The following is a 19,240-nucleotide window of genomic DNA, read 5'->3' on the forward strand; positions in this document are numbered from 1 at the left end:
TTTCTTGTTAGATTCAAATGTATTGATTGATCACAGAATTAATAGTATTCTTCTAAGCTATGAATATTTTATAGTTGATATTCCTTGAGAGTGTTGCCATCTGTCCTCTTTGTCTTCAAAGATTTTTATTTACAGTGCTTGAGTGACATTCTGACTGGTTTTCCTGAAAGGATTAGATTACAAAAGCAGTGTCAGATCATTTCTTTGCACATAAATGTAGCTGACAAGCCTTGCTAATGACACCATTCCATTTCATTAACAGTAGAAAAAACTGTTGAGAGCTCTAATTAAGAGCTCTAATCCTCCCTGTAAGGTATAGGGTCAAAATTTCTAATCGAGTTTGTATTAAAGGAAATTCAGCCCATATGATTCACTCTTAGTAACCATCTGTAGTAGAGATTCTTTTATAGTTTTATTTCTTTGTCAGCTCCATATGCTCCCATTTTATATGAAGTACAGCAGCAGTGCAGAGGGGGCTGTTGCATGTCAGTGCAGGAGCTGTGGTTTTTCCATTCTGAATGTGAACATAGCTTTGGGTAAATGGATGTTAAGTGCAATGCCTTTGTGTTGGAGACCAGTGCAGGTCTTGTCTTTCCCTTTTCTGAGGTCTTTAAACATGCTGAATTTGATGAATAGTGTGTAAGTCAGGCAGTAAGGTCTCGGCTGCTTAACTGTTTAAAAGCCCCAAAGTTTATTGACATTTAACAGCTTACTAAGAGCATCGTAGAGCTAGTGTCTAGTTGGTAAAGTGATGGTCATATAGTTCATATGAAAATGATGATTACAACCAGAGACCACTATTTTTGCTATTCTTTGCCTTCTAAATTGCAACAATTACCATGAAACCTGCCCTGAATTAGACAAGTGCCTGATCTCCTGTAGGCATTTAAGGTAGCTTCAGCATTACAGTAAATGAACCTTAAGTGTATAAAGATGGTTTCATGTTTCCTTCAGCTCTTTTCTTTAAGATGAGATTATTTCTGTTGCTGCTTGACACCACCTTCCCACTGAGTGGAAGAATTGTCACGTTGGACTTGTAAAGCATTTTTCTCGTGCTGACTGGCCCACCTTTTATTTCTGTTCAGAATTAATTTTAGTTTCTAGTGTGATTGTAATAAGAAAACCTTTGTTTTCTTGGAGAATAAGTCTTTCCTGGGGAGAAAAGATACTTCTAGATTCTTCCTTTCTGTATTTTACATTGCACTCCTGTATGACACACTTTTAAAGCAGATGTATTTTGATGTAAGAAAAGAAATGCTGTATTGCTCTGTAACAAATTGAAATTTCAGTAATCTGGGACTTCCAGTTTTTTTCTCTAGTGATACAACAGAGAAATAGGGTGATTATTAGAGTGATCTTCTAAGAACCTGCCAAGTGATTGGAAGAAAAATTACTAATAAACAGTGTGTGCTGGGCTTTTTTCCATAGGTGAAACAAGATGATGTGTGCAGTCTGATACCTTTCTTCACTTGTATAAAATTTCTACCTGTAGGAACAAAATGAAAGGTGTTCTTCATGGAATCTGAGACCAAGTACTTTGCAGACCCATGTGGACTGAGGTTTACAGAAATAGAGTGTCAGGATATTCTGTTACTGTTTTGGTTTTTGTGCCGAAAAGCCACAGAGGTGTGAAAAGTGGTTTGAAGGCTTTTTCACATCTGTGCTATTTCTGAATACCCTAATTCACACTGTGATGATTTCAGTTTTTTTTTTTTCCTATGAGTCTAATAAAATAAAATAAAAAAGTAAAGCAGATACATGGTCCAAGGTGTGTCAGCTGGGATGAGGAAAAAGGAAATTTGTTTTATTTCCTCTCCCACCCCACTGCTACAATAAAGTGAAATGCTAGAACAGACATCAGATGCGAACATGAACTGCTAAATCTGCCCAGTATACCTTCTGTTAAAGAAAACAAGGAAGGGAGCTGAGGTCATGATAACAACATAGAATTTGGGTTGCAGTGGACCTTAAAGATCATCCAGTTCCAACCCCCCTGCATGGGCAGGAACACCTCCCACCAGACTAGGTTGCTCCAAGCCCCATCCACTATGGCCTTGAACACTTCCAGGGATGGGGCAGCCACTGCTTCTCTGGGCAACCTGGCCCAGTGTCTCACCACCTTCATAGTGAAGAATGTCCTCCTAATATCTAACCTGAATCTTCCCTCTTCCAGTTTTAAGCTATTACCCCTTGTCCTATCACTACTTGTATAATGTCAACCCCAGCTCCCAGACTGACTTCACAGGACAGGTACTCCAGCTGTCTGAGCATCTTTGTGGCCCTTTTGGACTCACTCCAAAAGGTCTGTCTTTCTTACACTGGGGATTCCAGAACTGGACAGAGTACTCAAGGTGGAATCTCATGAGAGCAGAGTAGAGGAGAATCACCTCCCTCAACCTTATGGCCATGATTTTTTTGATGCAGAGTTGTTGTATAGTCTTTGCACCTTTTTGTAGAGTTATCTTTTTCCCTAATGCTGTTTGGTAAAGAATGACTAGCAGAAAATTTTACAAAAAGGTGCAACCCTGTTTAAAAAAAAAAAAAAGAAACAAGACTGGCATTGTATCCTTTTAGGCAGTCTTCAGTGCTGGGTGGGATATCACCAGCTGAGGGCATACTGGGATGTTGGCCAGAGCAGGATCCATTAGGACTTTGCAGACCTGTGGAAAGGGTGTGCAGAGGTAAGTCCTGCTTACCCCGTTCATTTGGAGCATTCAGCAGATAACATAAATCTTACATAGGTGCCTTGACAGAGCAGAGCATTCCTTTTGCATTTTTCTTGAGCTGGGTCAGGAGGTCATAGAATTTACCCAGCCCTTGCTGTCCTGTGATGTTGGACATCAAATACTGCAAGGGGTGTAATTACCCAGGAAGAAGATACAGCTAACGGAGGCTTTTTGACATAGACAAGAAGTTAGAGGAAAGCAGGAGGCAACCAGATCCAAGCACAGGGAAATAAAGCTGAAGAGGACTGGTCCCTCCCTGCACACCCAGGCAGGACACAGGGACAGGAGTTGGACTTGATGATCCTTATGGATCCCTTCCAACTTGACATATCCTATGATTCTTTGAAATGAGAGCAGTACAACTGAAAGGAGAAGGCCAGTATGGGAGGAATAGCAACTGTTTTGTTTGTCTTCCATAATTTTGGAAAAAGTCTTCAGGATACAGGTCTGTTTCTTCTTGAAACAGTGAAATGTTTGTGTTCTCTAAAACATAAAGGCAGCCTAGCACCCTGATTTGAGCAAGCAGGTGGGGAGGGTTCATGTACCTGTGTGTAGGAGCCATAAGCAGGTAGGATGTGAATCTGCAATACCACTATTTCCCACCTTCTAGGTTAGTAATCCTTAGGCTTCCCTTGGAGGGCAGTGTACAAAAGGCAGACATTGGAAGCCCTTACAGTGAATGATTTCAGCCACAATAGGTAGCTTTTTTAACTAATTTTTTTTATCCCTGGATTTTATTCCTTATATGATACAAGGTTGTTTGATTGCCTTTGGTTTTTTCTTTCCTGTTTTCCTTTTGTACTTGTAGCCTGTTTCAGTTCTTTTCTGTCAGTGAGAAAAAGAATTAAAAGCTGTTGCCTGGGAAGTTTTGTCCAGCTGTTGGATTCAGAATGGAACATGTGAGCTGCAGCAGAACTGGAAAACCTCTTCTTCTGTAACAGTGATTTCTGTCCTCCTTCCATGATTCATGTGCAAGATAAAAATGCAGTTGTTTCCTCTGGTAACAATGAGGTTCCTAAGGTTGCAAATCTATCCACAGAAGCCATTAACTGTTTTTAACTAGTGACTTTTTGTTTTTCAAGTATATCAGAGTCCAGGAGCTTCATTTACTGAATAGCCAAATTTGATCTTTCATGAGTAAATGAAGATGTGTCCCAGACTTAATCTGCATCTTCTGTTTTTCATGAGCAAGCTGTCTGAAATGTCAGTGAAGAACAGAAATTTGTCCTCTGAATATGTCCTTACGTGCTTTTCCTAGAGATAAACTTCCCTGATTTTTCACTCATGATTTTTGTCATTTCCTCAGATCATCATCTTCAGATGCATAAAATTTACAAATGGCTTATTCAGGGAGGTTTTGCAAGAGCTCAAAGTACATAAATCCCATTTGTGGTGCTCAGGCTACAAAACATAGAGAAGCTGAAATTTTTCATGTTAAAGCCTCAACACAGTGGTTCACAGCTTACACAGTGCTTTGCAGGACAGCTGAAGCTCTTGGTGCTTTTTTTCATCTGTCCCAGGGCAGAGAGATGCTGTGTGGTGTGCAGGAGATGACCACATACATACATGTGTGTTTTGAGATCATCCCCTTCCAGTTCTTTGTCTTCTATTTCATTGTAATACTATCAGCTGCTTGTTTTTGTTTGACATTCTCACGCTTACATCTAGATAAAAGATAACTCTTGGATTTTTGATCATTTTAAAGCCCCTCTTGGGCTTAGGGAGCCCTTCAGGGTTAGTATGGATGAGTGTGTTGATGTATACTGCAACCTCCCGGTGTGCCCCTGAGACTGGCTCTGTGGTTAGCCAAGTCTTTGGAACCCTCAGTTCTGTGTGTCAAGTTTGCTACTGTTTGAAGTGTTGCACAAATACAAAACTATGTTAATTAAAGGAAGAAGTGAAGTATTTGCTTTTTTCCAGGGGAGAAGGTGCTGAAGAAGCAGTTTCCTAGAAGGGACTTCCCTTCTCGGTTGTGTCCCTTGAGGACTGACTGAGCTTTAAGATGATGTCTTTAATGTGTTGTGACTTGAATAATGTCTGTGAGATTTGTGCCCTTCTCATAACAGGCTCCTCTGAAGGTAATGTCCTAGGTCAAAACTGTAATTCAGATTTATAGCTGCTATTAACAGCTTCAGGCTCTTAACAGTAACACAAATGATTCTTGGGTCTGCAGTGCTTTGTGGTGTTCACTTTTGAGTCAGCCAGTTTGGAGTTTTTGTTGCTGAAATAGTCTTGCCTTCCACTTAGAAGTGTGACTTCTGATTGGATTTCTAAATCATAGCCCAGTGTTTAGCTTTTAGTCTTAAAGCAGAATTTAAACATGTTCTTTAAACATTGATGTCTTATTGTAGGCTTTTTTCCTTCGATGTAATCTTCTGTTGTTTGGGGAAGTTGTGTCAGAAGATAGGACATAGTAGTTAGCTGTTCCAGAATTTTGTGAATCCATGTCAGAAACTTGGCCAGGATTAAAATCTAAAGTATATTTATTGTATTTAAAAATCATATGTAGGTTGGTATTGGGCCTTTCTTAGAGGGAAAGACATACATTCTTTCCAGGCAAGTGTGAAGTGACAGGTGTAATTCTGCTGTGGGTGCTAAAAATCAGCTTGCTGCTTTAAATATGAAACACTTTTGTTTGTAATGCTAAATGTTAAGGTATGTATAGTGTTATGGTACTATCTCCACTATGTCACATACTTCAGCCTTACCTAAATAGTTTTTTAAATTGTCTTTGAGAAAGACACTACTTGTTGGCTTCTGCAGAAAAGGGAAGTTGAGTACTTGTCCCTGAACAGGCTTAATAGTCAAGGCCAGGTAACCAGGTACCAATCATGTGATGAACTGGATGCCCTGAGGTACAGGGATGCTTCCAGCCACAAGAGTGGAATTATACAAAGTTTTAAATGCTCTGGGGGCAAACTGTTTGGAAATCCACTACCTTGTCAGTGAGTGCTTTCCAGGATCCCATTCTGCTGATCAGCATTGCTACTGGACTGGAGATCACAAGGTTTATACCTAGACTTGTGGTTACTCTTGTAGAGCTTTGTATGGCACCTTTTACTGGATACTTTTGCTCAGTTACCTGGGATCATAGTCAAAAAGGAGCTGGAAAAATGGTAAATGTCTTTCTTTTGCCCTAAAAAATGGGATCAGCTGATTATTTCTTAGCAAGAACCATCACCTCTTTTCTCTTCTAGTTTGTGCTCTTAAATAACCACAGCTCATCTTATTTTTTTTAGTGTGCATTTTCTAGGGAGATTCTTTATGCAAGTACTTGTGAGCTGTGTTTATTTGGTCCTTATTTTCCATGCAATACACTGCCCAGAGTGATTCAGGGAGTTCTGGCTGTGGCTTTGTGAGCTGCTGGTGGTGAGAGGGCTCGGATGAGCTGTCTGGCTGTACTCTATAGGAGTTCACACTGGTTTTCCACAGGGTCAGTGGTTTCCCATCCCAGCTTGTCTTGCTGCACCTGGTTGGTCCTACTTAGGTTGGAGACTCCATTTGTCCGTAGGATGCTGCTTGTGTTTATTTCCACTCTATTTTTCTAATTTGTTATGGTCATGTTGCAGTATGCTCCAATTTTCAAATATAACTGCAGTCCCTCCTGGTTCATTTTCTGGAAATTAAATAACCTGTTACTTCCATCTTCTAGGTTATTAAAAAATACTTGCACATGGCTTGAAATCCTTTCAGAAGCTTGCACTGGCATAATACTTACCTTAAGATGAATAATTTGATGACTACCAAGTGTGGCTTACCTCTGCTTGTGCACTCCAAAGTGCCCCAAATGGCAGTAATTTTATTAGGACTAAGCTTCTGTAATTCTGTTCTTTAATCAAGCAGTGTTCCACTGACTGTCAGAAACTTCACAGTGAAAATTTGGCATAGAATACTCTTCTCCTAATCCTGTCTTGGTGTAGTGAAGGGAACTTAATTGCTGAGAGGCTGATTCTTTTTTACTCTCTTATCCATCATTTTCTTTGGCTTCTGTTGGTATTGGATGAGAATCTGTTTACTTCTGGCTTCTCTTTTTTTTAGCAAGTTCTTCTAACAGAAAACTTCTGCCATGGATGTATTCCCTGCCTGCACCCTAAAGTCTAATTCCATTTGTGTGTAATAATGTGTGGTGGACTCAAATTCATGTTCTTTCCCGACTGTGAATTTTTGAAGTGCCACAGATTTTTTGTGTTGTTTCTGTTAGATGCTGGCAACTGGTTGAAGTTGATGGAAGCATCTGCAGTGTATTTCATTCTAGCTGGCTGGTGCTGAGCCAAGGGGCAGGGGATGCAGCAGGATGTCCCCTACATCTGCCTTCTGCAGAAGAACTGCAAACATGTCAGTGAATGCATCTCAAAATTAAGATATGAAACGTTATTGCAGCTGCTGCTAAAATTCCATCCGTAAAGGCCTTTTTTTCATGGAATTACAAGATGTTATATTAGTGCTGCTTTAGTGGTTGCCATGTAGTAAGATTATCTGTATGATACAGATACATTATATCATACAATGATGCCTGATACCAACATGACTCAAAACAAATCACTGAGCACAATTTGACGGGGGGAAAATTTTATTTTTAATGCTTTGTGTGTCAATAGTCTTTACAGGGAAATGCTGAGAAAAAATATTTTTAAGTAAGGGTTGAAGTAACAGTGTAGGGTAACATTGGTCTGCAACACTGACATTGGTTTACCAGGCAATTGCAGTCATTTTTTTGTGCATCTTGTTCATTGCAGAAGACCTTGAGAGCATTTCTTTTTTTCTAAGTATAACCAACAATTCTCCTATGTTTGGTCCTGAAAATACATGTATGAACAGAAGGATTAGCTGACTTTTAACACCTTAATAAGAGCGTTAAATGAAACACTTTTTAACGTGTTTTCCTGAAGAGAAGCCAGATTCTTGGCACTATCTTTTCCATCTTAAAAAGAAAAAAAAAAAGAAAAGAAAAAAAAAAAGGAAAAAAAAAAGGAAAAAAAAAAAAAAAAAAGAGAGAATGTGTGTTCACGAGACAAGTCACCACTGTTGTCAAAATACATGTCATCAGGAATATATAATGCAGGCTTTATAAGGCTGCTTCAGTCTTACCTTCTGTCTCCCCTGTCTGCTTGCCTGCCTTTCCTCCCTGGCTCTGGTAGACAGCTGCTCTATGAACTTGTCACATGGCCAGCCCCCCAAATGTATCTTTCTCATATGGCCAAATAACTTCATCCCCGTGGCAATGCTTGAATAAAGAGCCTGGCAAATGCAGCTGAGCCTGGGGATACAGTGTGAAAATCAGCGGCTGCTTCAGTGAGCAATTACAGAGTGGAACAGCAATCAGCAAGAGGAAAAGGCAGCCAGGCTTTCAGATCTGCAAACCCTTCTCTGTGGAATTCCCCCTGTAATGTAAAGCTTTTGAAATATGGAGCACCTTTGATTAGAAATGTATGTGGTGTTTAAAATTAGTATCAATTTTTACTGAAGGATCTGAGGTAGTAACCTCTGGAGAATGATGTGCACAGAAATGAGATTAGGAAGCTTTTGTTAATTCTTTCAGCCTGGTATTCTGACTTGTGCTGGGTCTTTAGCCATGGTTGTAAATCACTGAATGCACACAATTTATTTAGCTTTTTGTTGATCAAAGCTGTGTTTTTATCAGTAGGAATCTGGCCTAGTAAGCATAAGAGAGCGGGTGGTTTTTGAGTTTGTATCAGAAGGACTGATCAGGATCATGTGGTGTGTATTGTGTGTGGTTTGTATGTAGGAGTATTTGCCTTCTGAAATTCTGTACCTGTCTGAAAATGAGTCTCTCTGTATTGATAATGATCTTACCCTTGAAAACTGGGAATGATAAAGCAATTTGTGAATACGGAGACATAGAGAAAATAAATAAAACCCTCCCAAACTGAAGCTTCCACACAGTCTTAGTTTTTTTTTTTTTTAATGCTGTGATATCTCATAAAAACAGTTTCCAGCTCATCTGTCTGGTGATAGTTACTTAGGTATTCACTGGCATGTCTTTCATATGGCTTTAGAGGTGGGGATGGGGCTGCAAGTAAATGAAGTTCAACTTGGAGACTGCACACGTTGAGCTTTAGTGTCTTTGTGCTTTGAGGTCCCTGTTAGGGCATCAGAGGAGTGATCCCTCTGTCCTTCAGAGCTGTGGTCAGGCTTCCAGTTTTTTTCTTCCAGTGACCTCCTTTGATGGGTACATGTGGAAGCTGAGAAACACCCTCATTAAAAAGCTGAATGTGTCATAGTGCTGATGGGAGTGAAACACAACTAGCTACCACCCCTGGGACTAATGCTGTGGTTTTTGAGCTCACTCTAAGAATTCCTTTGTTTTCACTGTCATCAGGTTAGGTGGTATCTTGTGGTTCCATTGTGTTTATTTAGAAACACAGAGTGGTGTTTTGTGGCCATGGGAGATCTCTTGACTTCTTGACAAGTAGCAGCAGTATTTCAGTATTTGATTTGGCTGTTATCTCTAATTCTTCTTTCTCTCTGACTCTGTGGTGTATTGCAATCTCCAAAGATGTATTTTTTTAAAAAATTACTAGTGCAGTGCTGTCCAAGCCAAACAGTCTCCAAAATCACTGCCCTTGCACTGCCCTTTACTTTCCTGGCCTGAAGATGGGTCATGTCAGGGCTCAGCAGGTAAGAGGCAGTCAGTCTGTTAATTGCCCTCATCTTATGGCCAGAGATATCTGCAGGACAACCACACAGCCTTGGTCTCCTTCTCTGGCAGATGTATACTTTTCACTGTTTAAACATTTGCTTGTGTAAATTGTTGATAGGGAGGTGAGATGGGTTTTCTTGGTCTCTGTCCTGTGTGGTACCTGATGTTGTGATGTGCTCATGACAAAGGCTCTTTAATGGTGGAGAAACACAAGTGAACAGGATACATCCTGCTTTGATCTCAAATTTGCATGAAATAATTCTCATTTAGGATAGACCATGAGTCTGCTGTTAGTTTTGGGGTCTTTAAATTTGATTTGAAATGCTTATTACAAGCTGGAAATTCAGAACATTACTTCATTTTGATTTGCAGGCTCATTAAATTTAAGCTATTTATTGTGAGATACCTAAACCCAAACAAAAATAAATTAATAACTGAGAGCATGCAAGGAGCTAGTCCATATTCCAGATAATAAGCACAGTCAGTATTTAGGGTTTAAGAAGCCACCTGTATAGATTTAAATTTGCTATATGCTGGTTGACTGCTGCACTCGCAGCATGACAGACTGTGGTGAAGTGCTGCAGCCTGTCAAGATTTGAATTTAATACTGGAAATAAAAATACAGCGTCATTAGACTGAGCCCTACAGACAAGTGTTTTCTGGGGAGGGCAAGGAACAGATATATAAGCTGGTCACTTAGTATGGATTCCCAGGTAAGGGAGCTGTGTCTGTACAGTTCTCAGACTGGGGCTGGAACCAAATGATCTTGAAGGTCCTTTAGAACACAAACTATTCAGTGATTCTATGAAATAGAATCTACAGATTCTGAAGTGACCCTGAAGTGGCTCTCAAGAACAAATCTCCTGCTCACAGTTCTGATCTGTATGTATAAATTTTAACACTACTACCATGGATTCTATTTTTTTCCAGTTTTCTACTTAAGCTTTTTATTTCACCTTGTCTTTACCTTCTTTTTTCTTCTGAGGATGGTTTGAAGATACAGTGAGACTTGAGAGGCATTGCATTGACAAGGGAATAATGAGTTGGCTCTTATTCTGTTCACGGTATTTTATAATTAGCTCTGTGAACTTTCAGTGGAAGGAAATAGGAAATGGCAATTAAGCAGAACTTTCACTCTTCTATCACATATATACTGCACTTCCATTGTTACTTACAGCTTTAAGGAGCCTCTCTGGAGAGCTGTATATTAAGTAATTCATCTTATTTAACACTTCATCATGAAGCATATACCATTAATTAATGATGTATAGAGATAATGATTTGGTGAGTAGAAATTTAGTTCTGAGAGCTCCAGCTAGTTTTCTTTCAAAGTTTTACACCTGGTTTTTATTATTCTTTTCAAGTTCAATAATAATAGATATTTATCTGCCACTTGATCTTCAAAGGAAAAATTGAAGTTCAGTTTGTGTGTAAAATAATGAAAAGCTGTAGCTTTTCCACTCCTGTGCAACTGAACAACCAGAAATGTGACAGTCTTAATTGTTCATGTTTGATACTGCTAAGATGTTCATAATAAGGTAGGTTTATAAAGAAAAAAAAACCACAAAAAAACCTAAATGAAAAGCAAACACAGAACCGGCAACTACAAAACCACAAACAAAAATACCCCCTTGTTATGTCTTTTATTAACCATGAAATTTGTCTAAACACGCTTAAATATTGCACATAGCTGAAGTGAGGAGTGATCTTGGTTTGTGACCTGCTGTAATGCTTGAGCTGGGGGAATGGTGAATATAAGCCAGTGAGGCAGCATTTTTGTGCAAATGTTTTGAGGATCAGCGTTGGCCTTTATGTGCCAAGTTATTTGTTTGGAGAGCAAGTCACAGGTCTAAACACATCGGTTTTGATAGAATGACAAGTTGTTAAGTAAGGTGGGAAATAGAATTGTGAAGAATTTCAGTTAAAAAGATAGCAGAGGAGTAAGAAGTTTGGGGTGTATTAATAGGTATGTATTAGTAGGTATGTTTTGTCTTATTCTGGTAAGTGCAGAGGTGAGGTGGTTGGATGACGCTAAGCATGGAGGCCTTAGGGGAGGTGAGAGTGGTTTTTCTGCTGGGAGAGGAGCCTAAAGGCTTAGGCTTGATCACACCCAAACCCCTGAGCATGATTTGTCATTATTTGAAGTCTGATATGAGACACAGCTGGATGCCTGAAATATGCTTAACCCCAAAAGCAAGCAACCCCAGTCCTGCCCTCGGGTCACACACATAAGGCCACCGGAAAGAAAAGGTAGTGGTGCAGCTGCACTCTGGCTTGGTGTCTCAGGTTGGATGCCAGCTCTTTGGTCTTCACAAACACCCAGTTTTCTGCACCTCCCCAGAAGAATACAATAAGGAGTAGAATTTGGCTGAAGGCTGCAACTCATCTTTTTATCTTGATCACCAAAATAGTTCTTTAATTCAGCCTGCTAAGAAGTGGCACAGCATTATCTGTTAGTTTAGTACATCTGTACAGAGGTACCACCATTGTAGTTTTTTTTGTCTAACATGTGTCTAGTACTTTTCCCTAACTGTGGTTTGTGACTATAGAAGTATCATTTTCATAACATTACATGTGTGCTGTAAGAATTGGGCTTCTCTTGAGGAAATGGTAATTCACACAAAAAACTTAATTTAGTTCTGATACAATGATTGCATACAGCTCTCCCTTATTTTCCTTCCTTGGAGATATATTTCTCATCTTTATCTAGAGCAAAGGTGACTGTCTGTTAAACTGTATGTATCAAAACCAAGTGCACCTGCCTTGGGAATTGGTGTTTGTAATGCAGTTGTTGGCTCTTTCCTTATTTTTCAACTAAGTGACTAAACTTTCTAAATTGTAATTTTTATGCTTATGCATATGCACTTAACTTACATTCACTTTAGCTCATTAATTTGTGAAAAATCATAAGGATGCCTTTTTTCCACAAGTGAAGCCTTTTTCTGTTTTGTATTTTTTGCCTTTTCTGTCCTGTAATAAATTATTTTGTGTGACAGGTGGGAGATTCAAGAAAGAGATAGTAGTTGATGGACAAAGCTATCTGCTGCTGATAAGAGATGAAGGGGGCCCTCCAGAGGCACAGGTGAGCATTGCCGGTACAGAGCTTCATCAGCCTATTACCACAGTTCCCTTCATTTAAAAAAATCTTCCTTTAATAGAACTGGCTTTAGTTTATTCTTTCCTGGGTCCTCCTCATCTTTCTGCTGGGAAAAGATACATGTCACTCTCGGGTGAAAAGTATTCTGTTAAGAAATTATTTGGGATTTCAGTGGACATTGTGAAGCTGTGCAATAAACAACTCTGGCTAGTTTATATTGAGTGCCTGATCATTATGCTTTTGGTGCTCACAAAGTTGCATGTTGTTAAGATTTCTTCTGAATTTGAATCTCTAAATTGCTACAACACAAAGCAGATGTGTGCACACAAACACTTGTGCACAAACCTTTGTGTTCCTTGTTGCTTCCACGTTTTGTTCCCAGTGCTGTTTGGCGCTCAGCATCACAAGTTCCAGTTCAGCACTGCTGAGGTCTTGGATTTCTGACTTGGTTTCTGTGACCTTCTTGTCTCCTAGAAGGGGATTCATCCGGATTTACCTTTGAGAAGACACTTGTGGTTTTGTGTCCTTAACACTGTTACTCTGTTCTGAGTGAGGTGAAGCATTTGCTTATGTGATGCTTACATCAGGACAGACGCTGCCAGCCTGGCCACAGGCAATGTCCTTGTCTCCCCTCTGCCTCTCCTCACCTGGACACTTGTGAGGTTTCTCAGGTGGTGTGGCTGCCTCTGGCTGTGCTTTGCTCAGCTGCTCAGTGGTGCATCAGCTTAAAAAAAAAATTATTAAAAAAAATAGTCACAGCAGGAGCTGTGCTGTGGTCAAACAGCTGAACTGGAGCAGTGCCAGAGCAGCAGCTTGTGGCTCAATGCTCCACTCTTGCTTGTTAGCTATGGGAGAATTAGAGCATGGGGGAAGGTGCCTGGACAAAGGAGAAGAGAAAGGAGGTGGAGGAAATGGAGACCACAAGAGACATCCTGGAAGGAAGTGAAAATAAAAAGAAAAAATTAGTGTTGCTGACACATCTGCAGCCATGTGAGGCATGAGCCTCAAAGAAGGGCTCTGTTCTAGGCTGTGAATAGTTTGGCTGAAGGATACAACAGCTTCCAGGCCCCTGTGCTTAGAGAAGAGTCATTCATATAAAAACATAAATGCTGTAGTTGTAAAGGTGCACACAGCAATCTAAATGGTTTTGCACCCGAAGAATTGGTTTTGCAGGGTTTATTTGAACTTGCTGCAGACTAATAAATGGTGTTTTGCTTTTGATCTATGCTGGGTAAAATGAGGGGGGTTTAATTACTGTTGTGGCTGAGGTTAGCTCTTAAGCAAATAACAAGTATGGAAAGGCTTAAGGTGTTAGTGCAGTTCATCTCTCAGAAGATGTTGCTTATGTAAATTATCTCCAAATTTTTTGGGTATAATTTCAAGTTGCATGTATATTAAAGATCTTTAGGCTGCTTATTATTTCCTGGAATTAAAAGTTTGCTCTGGGCTTTATGAATATTTATAACTGTATAATGAAAATGAAATCGTATCAGAGGCAAAAATGCTTACCTCCCACTATTTCCTTTTGATACAGAAATGTTTAAGGATCAGCTTTCTGCAGCAGCACAGTATATTTCTGTGCATAGCTGGGACAGAATTACAGCCTTCATACATAAGGAGCTGAAGTCCAAAGCTGCCTGGCACCCAGCAGCACAGGGTGAGGGACAGTCCCCCTGGGTAATGCCTCCTGTCAAATGAAGGCTGCAGCTCAGGGTTCAGTTCACCATCCCCTATTTTTGGTGTAAAGAGAGGAAAAATTAACTCACCTGAAGACTCACTTTCTGGATTGGTCATTTCTTCCTTGTCAAGCAAAAGATTGTTTAAATATGAAAATAAATTTTTAAAACCCCACCTCTTTTCATGGAAGGTGGTGAGGTGCACCAGCTGGTGCTGCTTCTGTTTGTGAATATTGACCATTTCTTTTGCTTATGAGGCTTGATTTTTGTCTTGCTGTGATGTGGTACAAATGTAGTGGCCTCCTATTATAAAACCCAGTTAACATAACTGAACTACAACATGATGTTGCATCTTGGGGATTTTTTTGTTTGGTTTGGGGGTTTTTTGTTTGTTTTTTTTTAAATTCAGAAATTCTGTTTCTGGTTTGGTTTTTTTATGGACTTTAAATAACATACATGCTCAATCACAGTAGTGAGTCTGAAGAGGATTTTTCTATCAGCAGCTGACATATTCTTATTTCAAGATGTTCTCTGCACAGCAGAGTAGAATAAGACATCTCAGGTTTCCAGACTTTCTGTATGCTTTCCAAAATTCCTTTGGTTTTTAACATCACAGGTCTGGTAAGCACAAAAACTAAGCTGACTTTAATATAAAAGAAAAAATTATTTGAAATATTTAGTATCTAGAGGGCACTGCATTTGAATAACCATGCTCTGGAATTTTTTAATAATCTTTATTATTAGAAGGCTGCTGCTTCACACTGATAAAACATTAAGAAAAATTAAGAGAGACTGGTGGCTTTTGAATGGATGCAATAAGGATATTGTAGCTGTCAGGAAGAGTTTTGGCCATAATGCTGCTGAGTCCAGTGAGTGACCCGAAACCAAGTCCACAGTAATGACACTGTCCCTGGTTCCTTTGGTTAGATCTTCTGGTTTGAATAGTTCAGGTTAAATAGTGTGGTAGTTGGGTTTATTCTAGTACTAACTATGCTGTGTGTCTCCTGTCCTTAACATCTAGATGATTGTCCTTCTGACTCTCTTGAAAACCTCAACATTTTTGCTATTTGCATGCTGCAGCCATAGGAGATGTGCTTGGTTTCAAGTGCAATACAGTCATAAATGTGCACATTAACTTAAATTATGATCTTAAATATGCTGTATGAAATATAGGCAAGATCTACTGGCTCCTGCTTCTGAAAAAGCAAAAGTTAATGAGCTCAGCAACTTCCTACACATCTTCATACTGCCAGCTCTTGTTCCTTCCCTGTGCATATGCCAGCTTGGGATGTCTCACTAAAAGCTGAGATCATGTTAATCTACAAACAAGGGACTGAAGCAGTTTAAATACTGCCAGAGCTCACAAACCTAGGCAAGTCTCCTAAAACTCAGCAAATGGTATATACATTTTTTGCAGCTGTGTATGGTCAGTGCATCCCTAGTCTGGCTGGCTTATTGTTTTAGTGATCAAATAAAAAGTATGAATACCAATAGCTGAAAGTTGTTTCCATTGGTCTAAATTTGGGTAGGAATGGAGCCACTTAGGAAAAAATAAAGGCAGTGAGGTAAGCTTAACTTCAGTGTTTTTTGTCCTGTGTATGTTTACTGTTATATTAAATGTGTTTAAACTATCTTCCTTCACTTGTGAGCCAAAACTTTTTCACTTGCATGATCACTGAAGCAGCACCTTGCCTTGACTGGTGTACATGTGAGTCTTGTAACAGATTAGTGATGCCAAGAGAGAATACTTTGCTGTCACACTGAAAGCTGAATGAGCCGTTCAGTGCTGTTTGCTCAGTTACAGTGTCTGCAGAGTGAAGAATTGGAAGTTTGAAATTAATGTTCTTGGACATTGATCATGAGAATAACTAGCAATGCTTGTAAAACCACAACCATAGTGCCTGTCCTGACACTAACAAGCATATGCATGCATGGAAAGCACAGCATGGGGAAACAACACACTAAATAGAGCACTCACATGCCTGGAGATAAGTGTTGCTAATTTATTCATGAAGTCATAATCTGAGGCTGTGATGGGTTTTTTTCTGTGAATTGAAATGAATGTATGCTGAGTACTTGAGCTTGTAGTGCCTTGTGACAGTGAAGAAGAGATGCAGTTTTGAGCGTGGGGAAAAACCTTTGGGTATCCCAGATTCCCATCACTTGCAAAGTGCTGCACACTGGTTGTCATTTTAGCAGCTATATGCCACTTCTAAGGCCTTGGTTATTGTCACAAAGTTTCTCTCTTGTGTATTTCCTTCCAAGAAAGGTAAGAATGCTGGGGTGGGGGTTGTTTCAGTTTTTTGTTTGTTGGTGGTTTTTTCTTTTGTTTGGTTTTTTGTTTTTTTTGTTGTTTTTTTTTTTTTTTTTGCTTTTCACTGCTTTTCTCAGTCTACCTTTTCTGTTTTTATTCCACAGTTTGCCATGTGGGTGGATGCTGTTATATTTGTCTTCAGCTTGGAAGATGAAATTAGCTTCCAGACTGTTTACCACTACTACAGCCGTATGGCCAACTATCGGAACACTAGTGAAATCCCAATGGTACTGGTGGGAACCCAGGGTAAGTGTATTTCTCTGACAGCACAGACTGTTTGAAGCTGGCAGAGCCAGGTCCTGCCTCTTCCTTTCCCCTCTCTTGCATCAGCACTGCCACTCTTCTAGGGATCAGAGTTTGTGGATGCATGGGCAGTTGATCAGTTTGATGGTGGGCTGCTGTCTGGGCTCCCTCAATAGGGTTTCTACAGGGTCACTGAGTTGAGAGGAACTGTTTGAGATGGGAGATGAATGTCTATGCAGCACCCTTGGGGGAGAGAGTGTAGGACTTCAGCTCTGATGATTTAAAAGGATATTTTAATATATTTTTGCTCCAGTCATGATGTTTTTCTTTAGCATCTCCTTGCTGATCATGTTCAGTTTGGACAGGTGAATCAGTGTGTAACTAAGGTTAAAAATGAGACTGGGTTTTCTTTAGCTTGGCAGTCTAGGAACATTGAATATCTTGGCATTTCTAGGAGGCAGGTGGATCAAGGATGGAAAACCTTCAACACTGTTACAAAACAGAAGGAAGCTGAGCAGTCTCTAGGTATACAGACATTCTTGTGAGTTCCTTCACACTGAAGTGTTGCTCTCCATATATTGTCAGGTTACTGCACTGTGCTGGAGGGAAAACACAAGTGTCACAAATTGCTCTTGTAGGTTTGGCTTGCAACATTTCTCCTTTTAGTGTATGTAAGCAATTTTTAAGCTTTTCACTGTGTGGCCCTCTTACTCTTTGTCAGTCTTGTGGTCAGGGAACAATTTGCTTTCCCCTGCCTGCCTTTGGAGCTGTGACTCCAATGCTGCCTCAGTGTGGGCAGCACAGAAGGAGAAATCACAAAGACCTTCAGGCAGAAACAGAGGATAAAAGAATAAAAGGGGAAGTAGGTACACAGAAAGTCCTAGGATAGCAGAAACTGCAGCCAAAAAGCAGAAATGAACTGCTTTGAAAGGACATGCTATCAGATTAAAACTGGAGTTGAAAAAGGAAAGGGGAAAACATTTTCCTGAGGTGTTCTTTCTGCATTTCTGACACTTTAGAATATGTTTTTCAACCACATTCCTGTTATTAGCAAAAAGGAATTTGGTTTCTCAAAGTTCATTTGCTGGTGTAGCACTGATGGAAAGGGGATTTTTTTAAAATGCAACTGAAGGTGGAAATACTGCTAATTCTGAGAGTAAGCTTTAGAAGAAAAGAAAGCTTTTTGGCTGCATCAACTGTCAAAGAGTGCCATGATATAAAATACATGAATAAACCTGTTAAAAAAGATACTTGAACTACACCTGTTTGACATTCAGCTTGTTGGTTTTGACTGGTATTGTTAAAATGAGCCACGAAATTAAATCTATCGCAAAATATGAGCACTGGCCTGATACTTCCAGACATTCTCTTCTGTCTCATTGCTCTCCAGTGGGCCAGGCTGCACCACTGGTTCTACTTCAGAAATGAAGCTTTTCAAAGCCCTGGTGCTGCTTATCAGTTCCTTTCTGGTTAAATGTTTTTAGCGCCCTCTGCTGATGGAAAAAAAAATAAATCTGCCATTATCTATCAAAAAAACTGCTCTGGTTTTATTGATTTGATCTCATGAGAAGGCAGTGATAACAGTACCTGAGATGTGACCATGTCTTGCCCAGAACTGAACCTCAAATTCAGCATTGCAATAGTCATTAACTACATGCTCACATTGAAGTAAAGATTTTTTTGTAAACAATGAATGTAGTTTTGCTGCCACAGAAGGCAGCATTTTTCTAGGAAAACTTCTGAAATAACTCAATGTTGAAAAGTGGGAAGGACTAAAAATGGGCACACAGCAATGTTATGTGAAGCACTGAGAGAGGCACTGGGCTCCAGGATTTTTGCAACCTAATAATGACAGCCTGTACAGATTTGTTACTTATCTGCCATTGTTTCCTTAGTGTTGGCTGGTTTGGGGCTTTGTTTGTTTGTTTGTTTTGGGTTTTTTCCTGGGTTTTTTTGGTTTTTTTAAGAAAAACATCAGTTATGTGCAAATCTAACAGTTTCCTTACAAACAGGTCATGTTGTATTCTTCAGTCTTTACAAATGAAAGTTACTTGGGAGCCAGTGCTGGTATTTATAGGAGACCTAAAAATCGTTTGATGTGTTTATAATAATCACTTGTTTCTTTGTTGAACATCAGGGTTTGTGTTCTGTAGTGAAATGAGGCAACCAGGTGCCACTAATTACCAGGTAGTGGGCATGAGCTTGTGTTAAGCCCACCTGTGCCTGATTAGGGCCTTTTATTGGCCCCCTAGCCCTGCTCATGGGCAGTGGGGGCCTGCCCTAATCAGGCACAGGTGGGCTTAACACAAGCTCATGCCCACTCCCTGGCAATTAGTGGCACCTGGTTGCCTCATTTCACGACCGTGTTCTTCCATGTATTTCTGTATTTTTTGCAGCTAGTGACCTAAATACTTCAGGTAACAAAAAAAGTGGTATATGTTTTTCCTGGTTTATAGAATCAGTCAGCATGCTTGTGATTTTTGTGACAAAGTACAAAATTGGAGTCATGCAGCCCTGTTGTTT

At 39.8% G+C, this 19,240-nt stretch overlaps 1 protein-coding gene across 5 annotated transcripts in view; it reads left to right on the forward strand.

The window, feature by feature from the left end:
- AGAP1 (ArfGAP with GTPase domain, ankyrin repeat and PH domain 1) overlaps positions 1-19,240 on the forward strand; it is a 352,299-nt gene that overhangs the window by 106,627 nt on the left and 226,432 nt on the right. For 4 of the 5 annotated variants that reach the window (XM_030453884.1, XM_030453885.1, XM_030453886.1 and 1 more), the window contains 2 exons: positions 12,384-12,469; positions 16,579-16,720. In XM_030453884.1, the coding sequence (XP_030309744.1) occupies positions 12,384-12,469; positions 16,579-16,720 (228 nt within the window). The remainder of the gene's footprint in view (positions 1-12,383; positions 12,470-16,578; positions 16,721-19,240) is intronic. The other variant, XM_030453888.1, reaches the window with a different exon arrangement.

The sequence above is a fragment of the Calypte anna genome, chromosome 7 (assembly GCF_003957555.1).
Source record: "Calypte anna isolate BGI_N300 chromosome 7, bCalAnn1_v1.p, whole genome shotgun sequence".
NCBI lineage: Eukaryota > Metazoa > Chordata > Aves > Apodiformes > Trochilidae > Calypte > Calypte anna.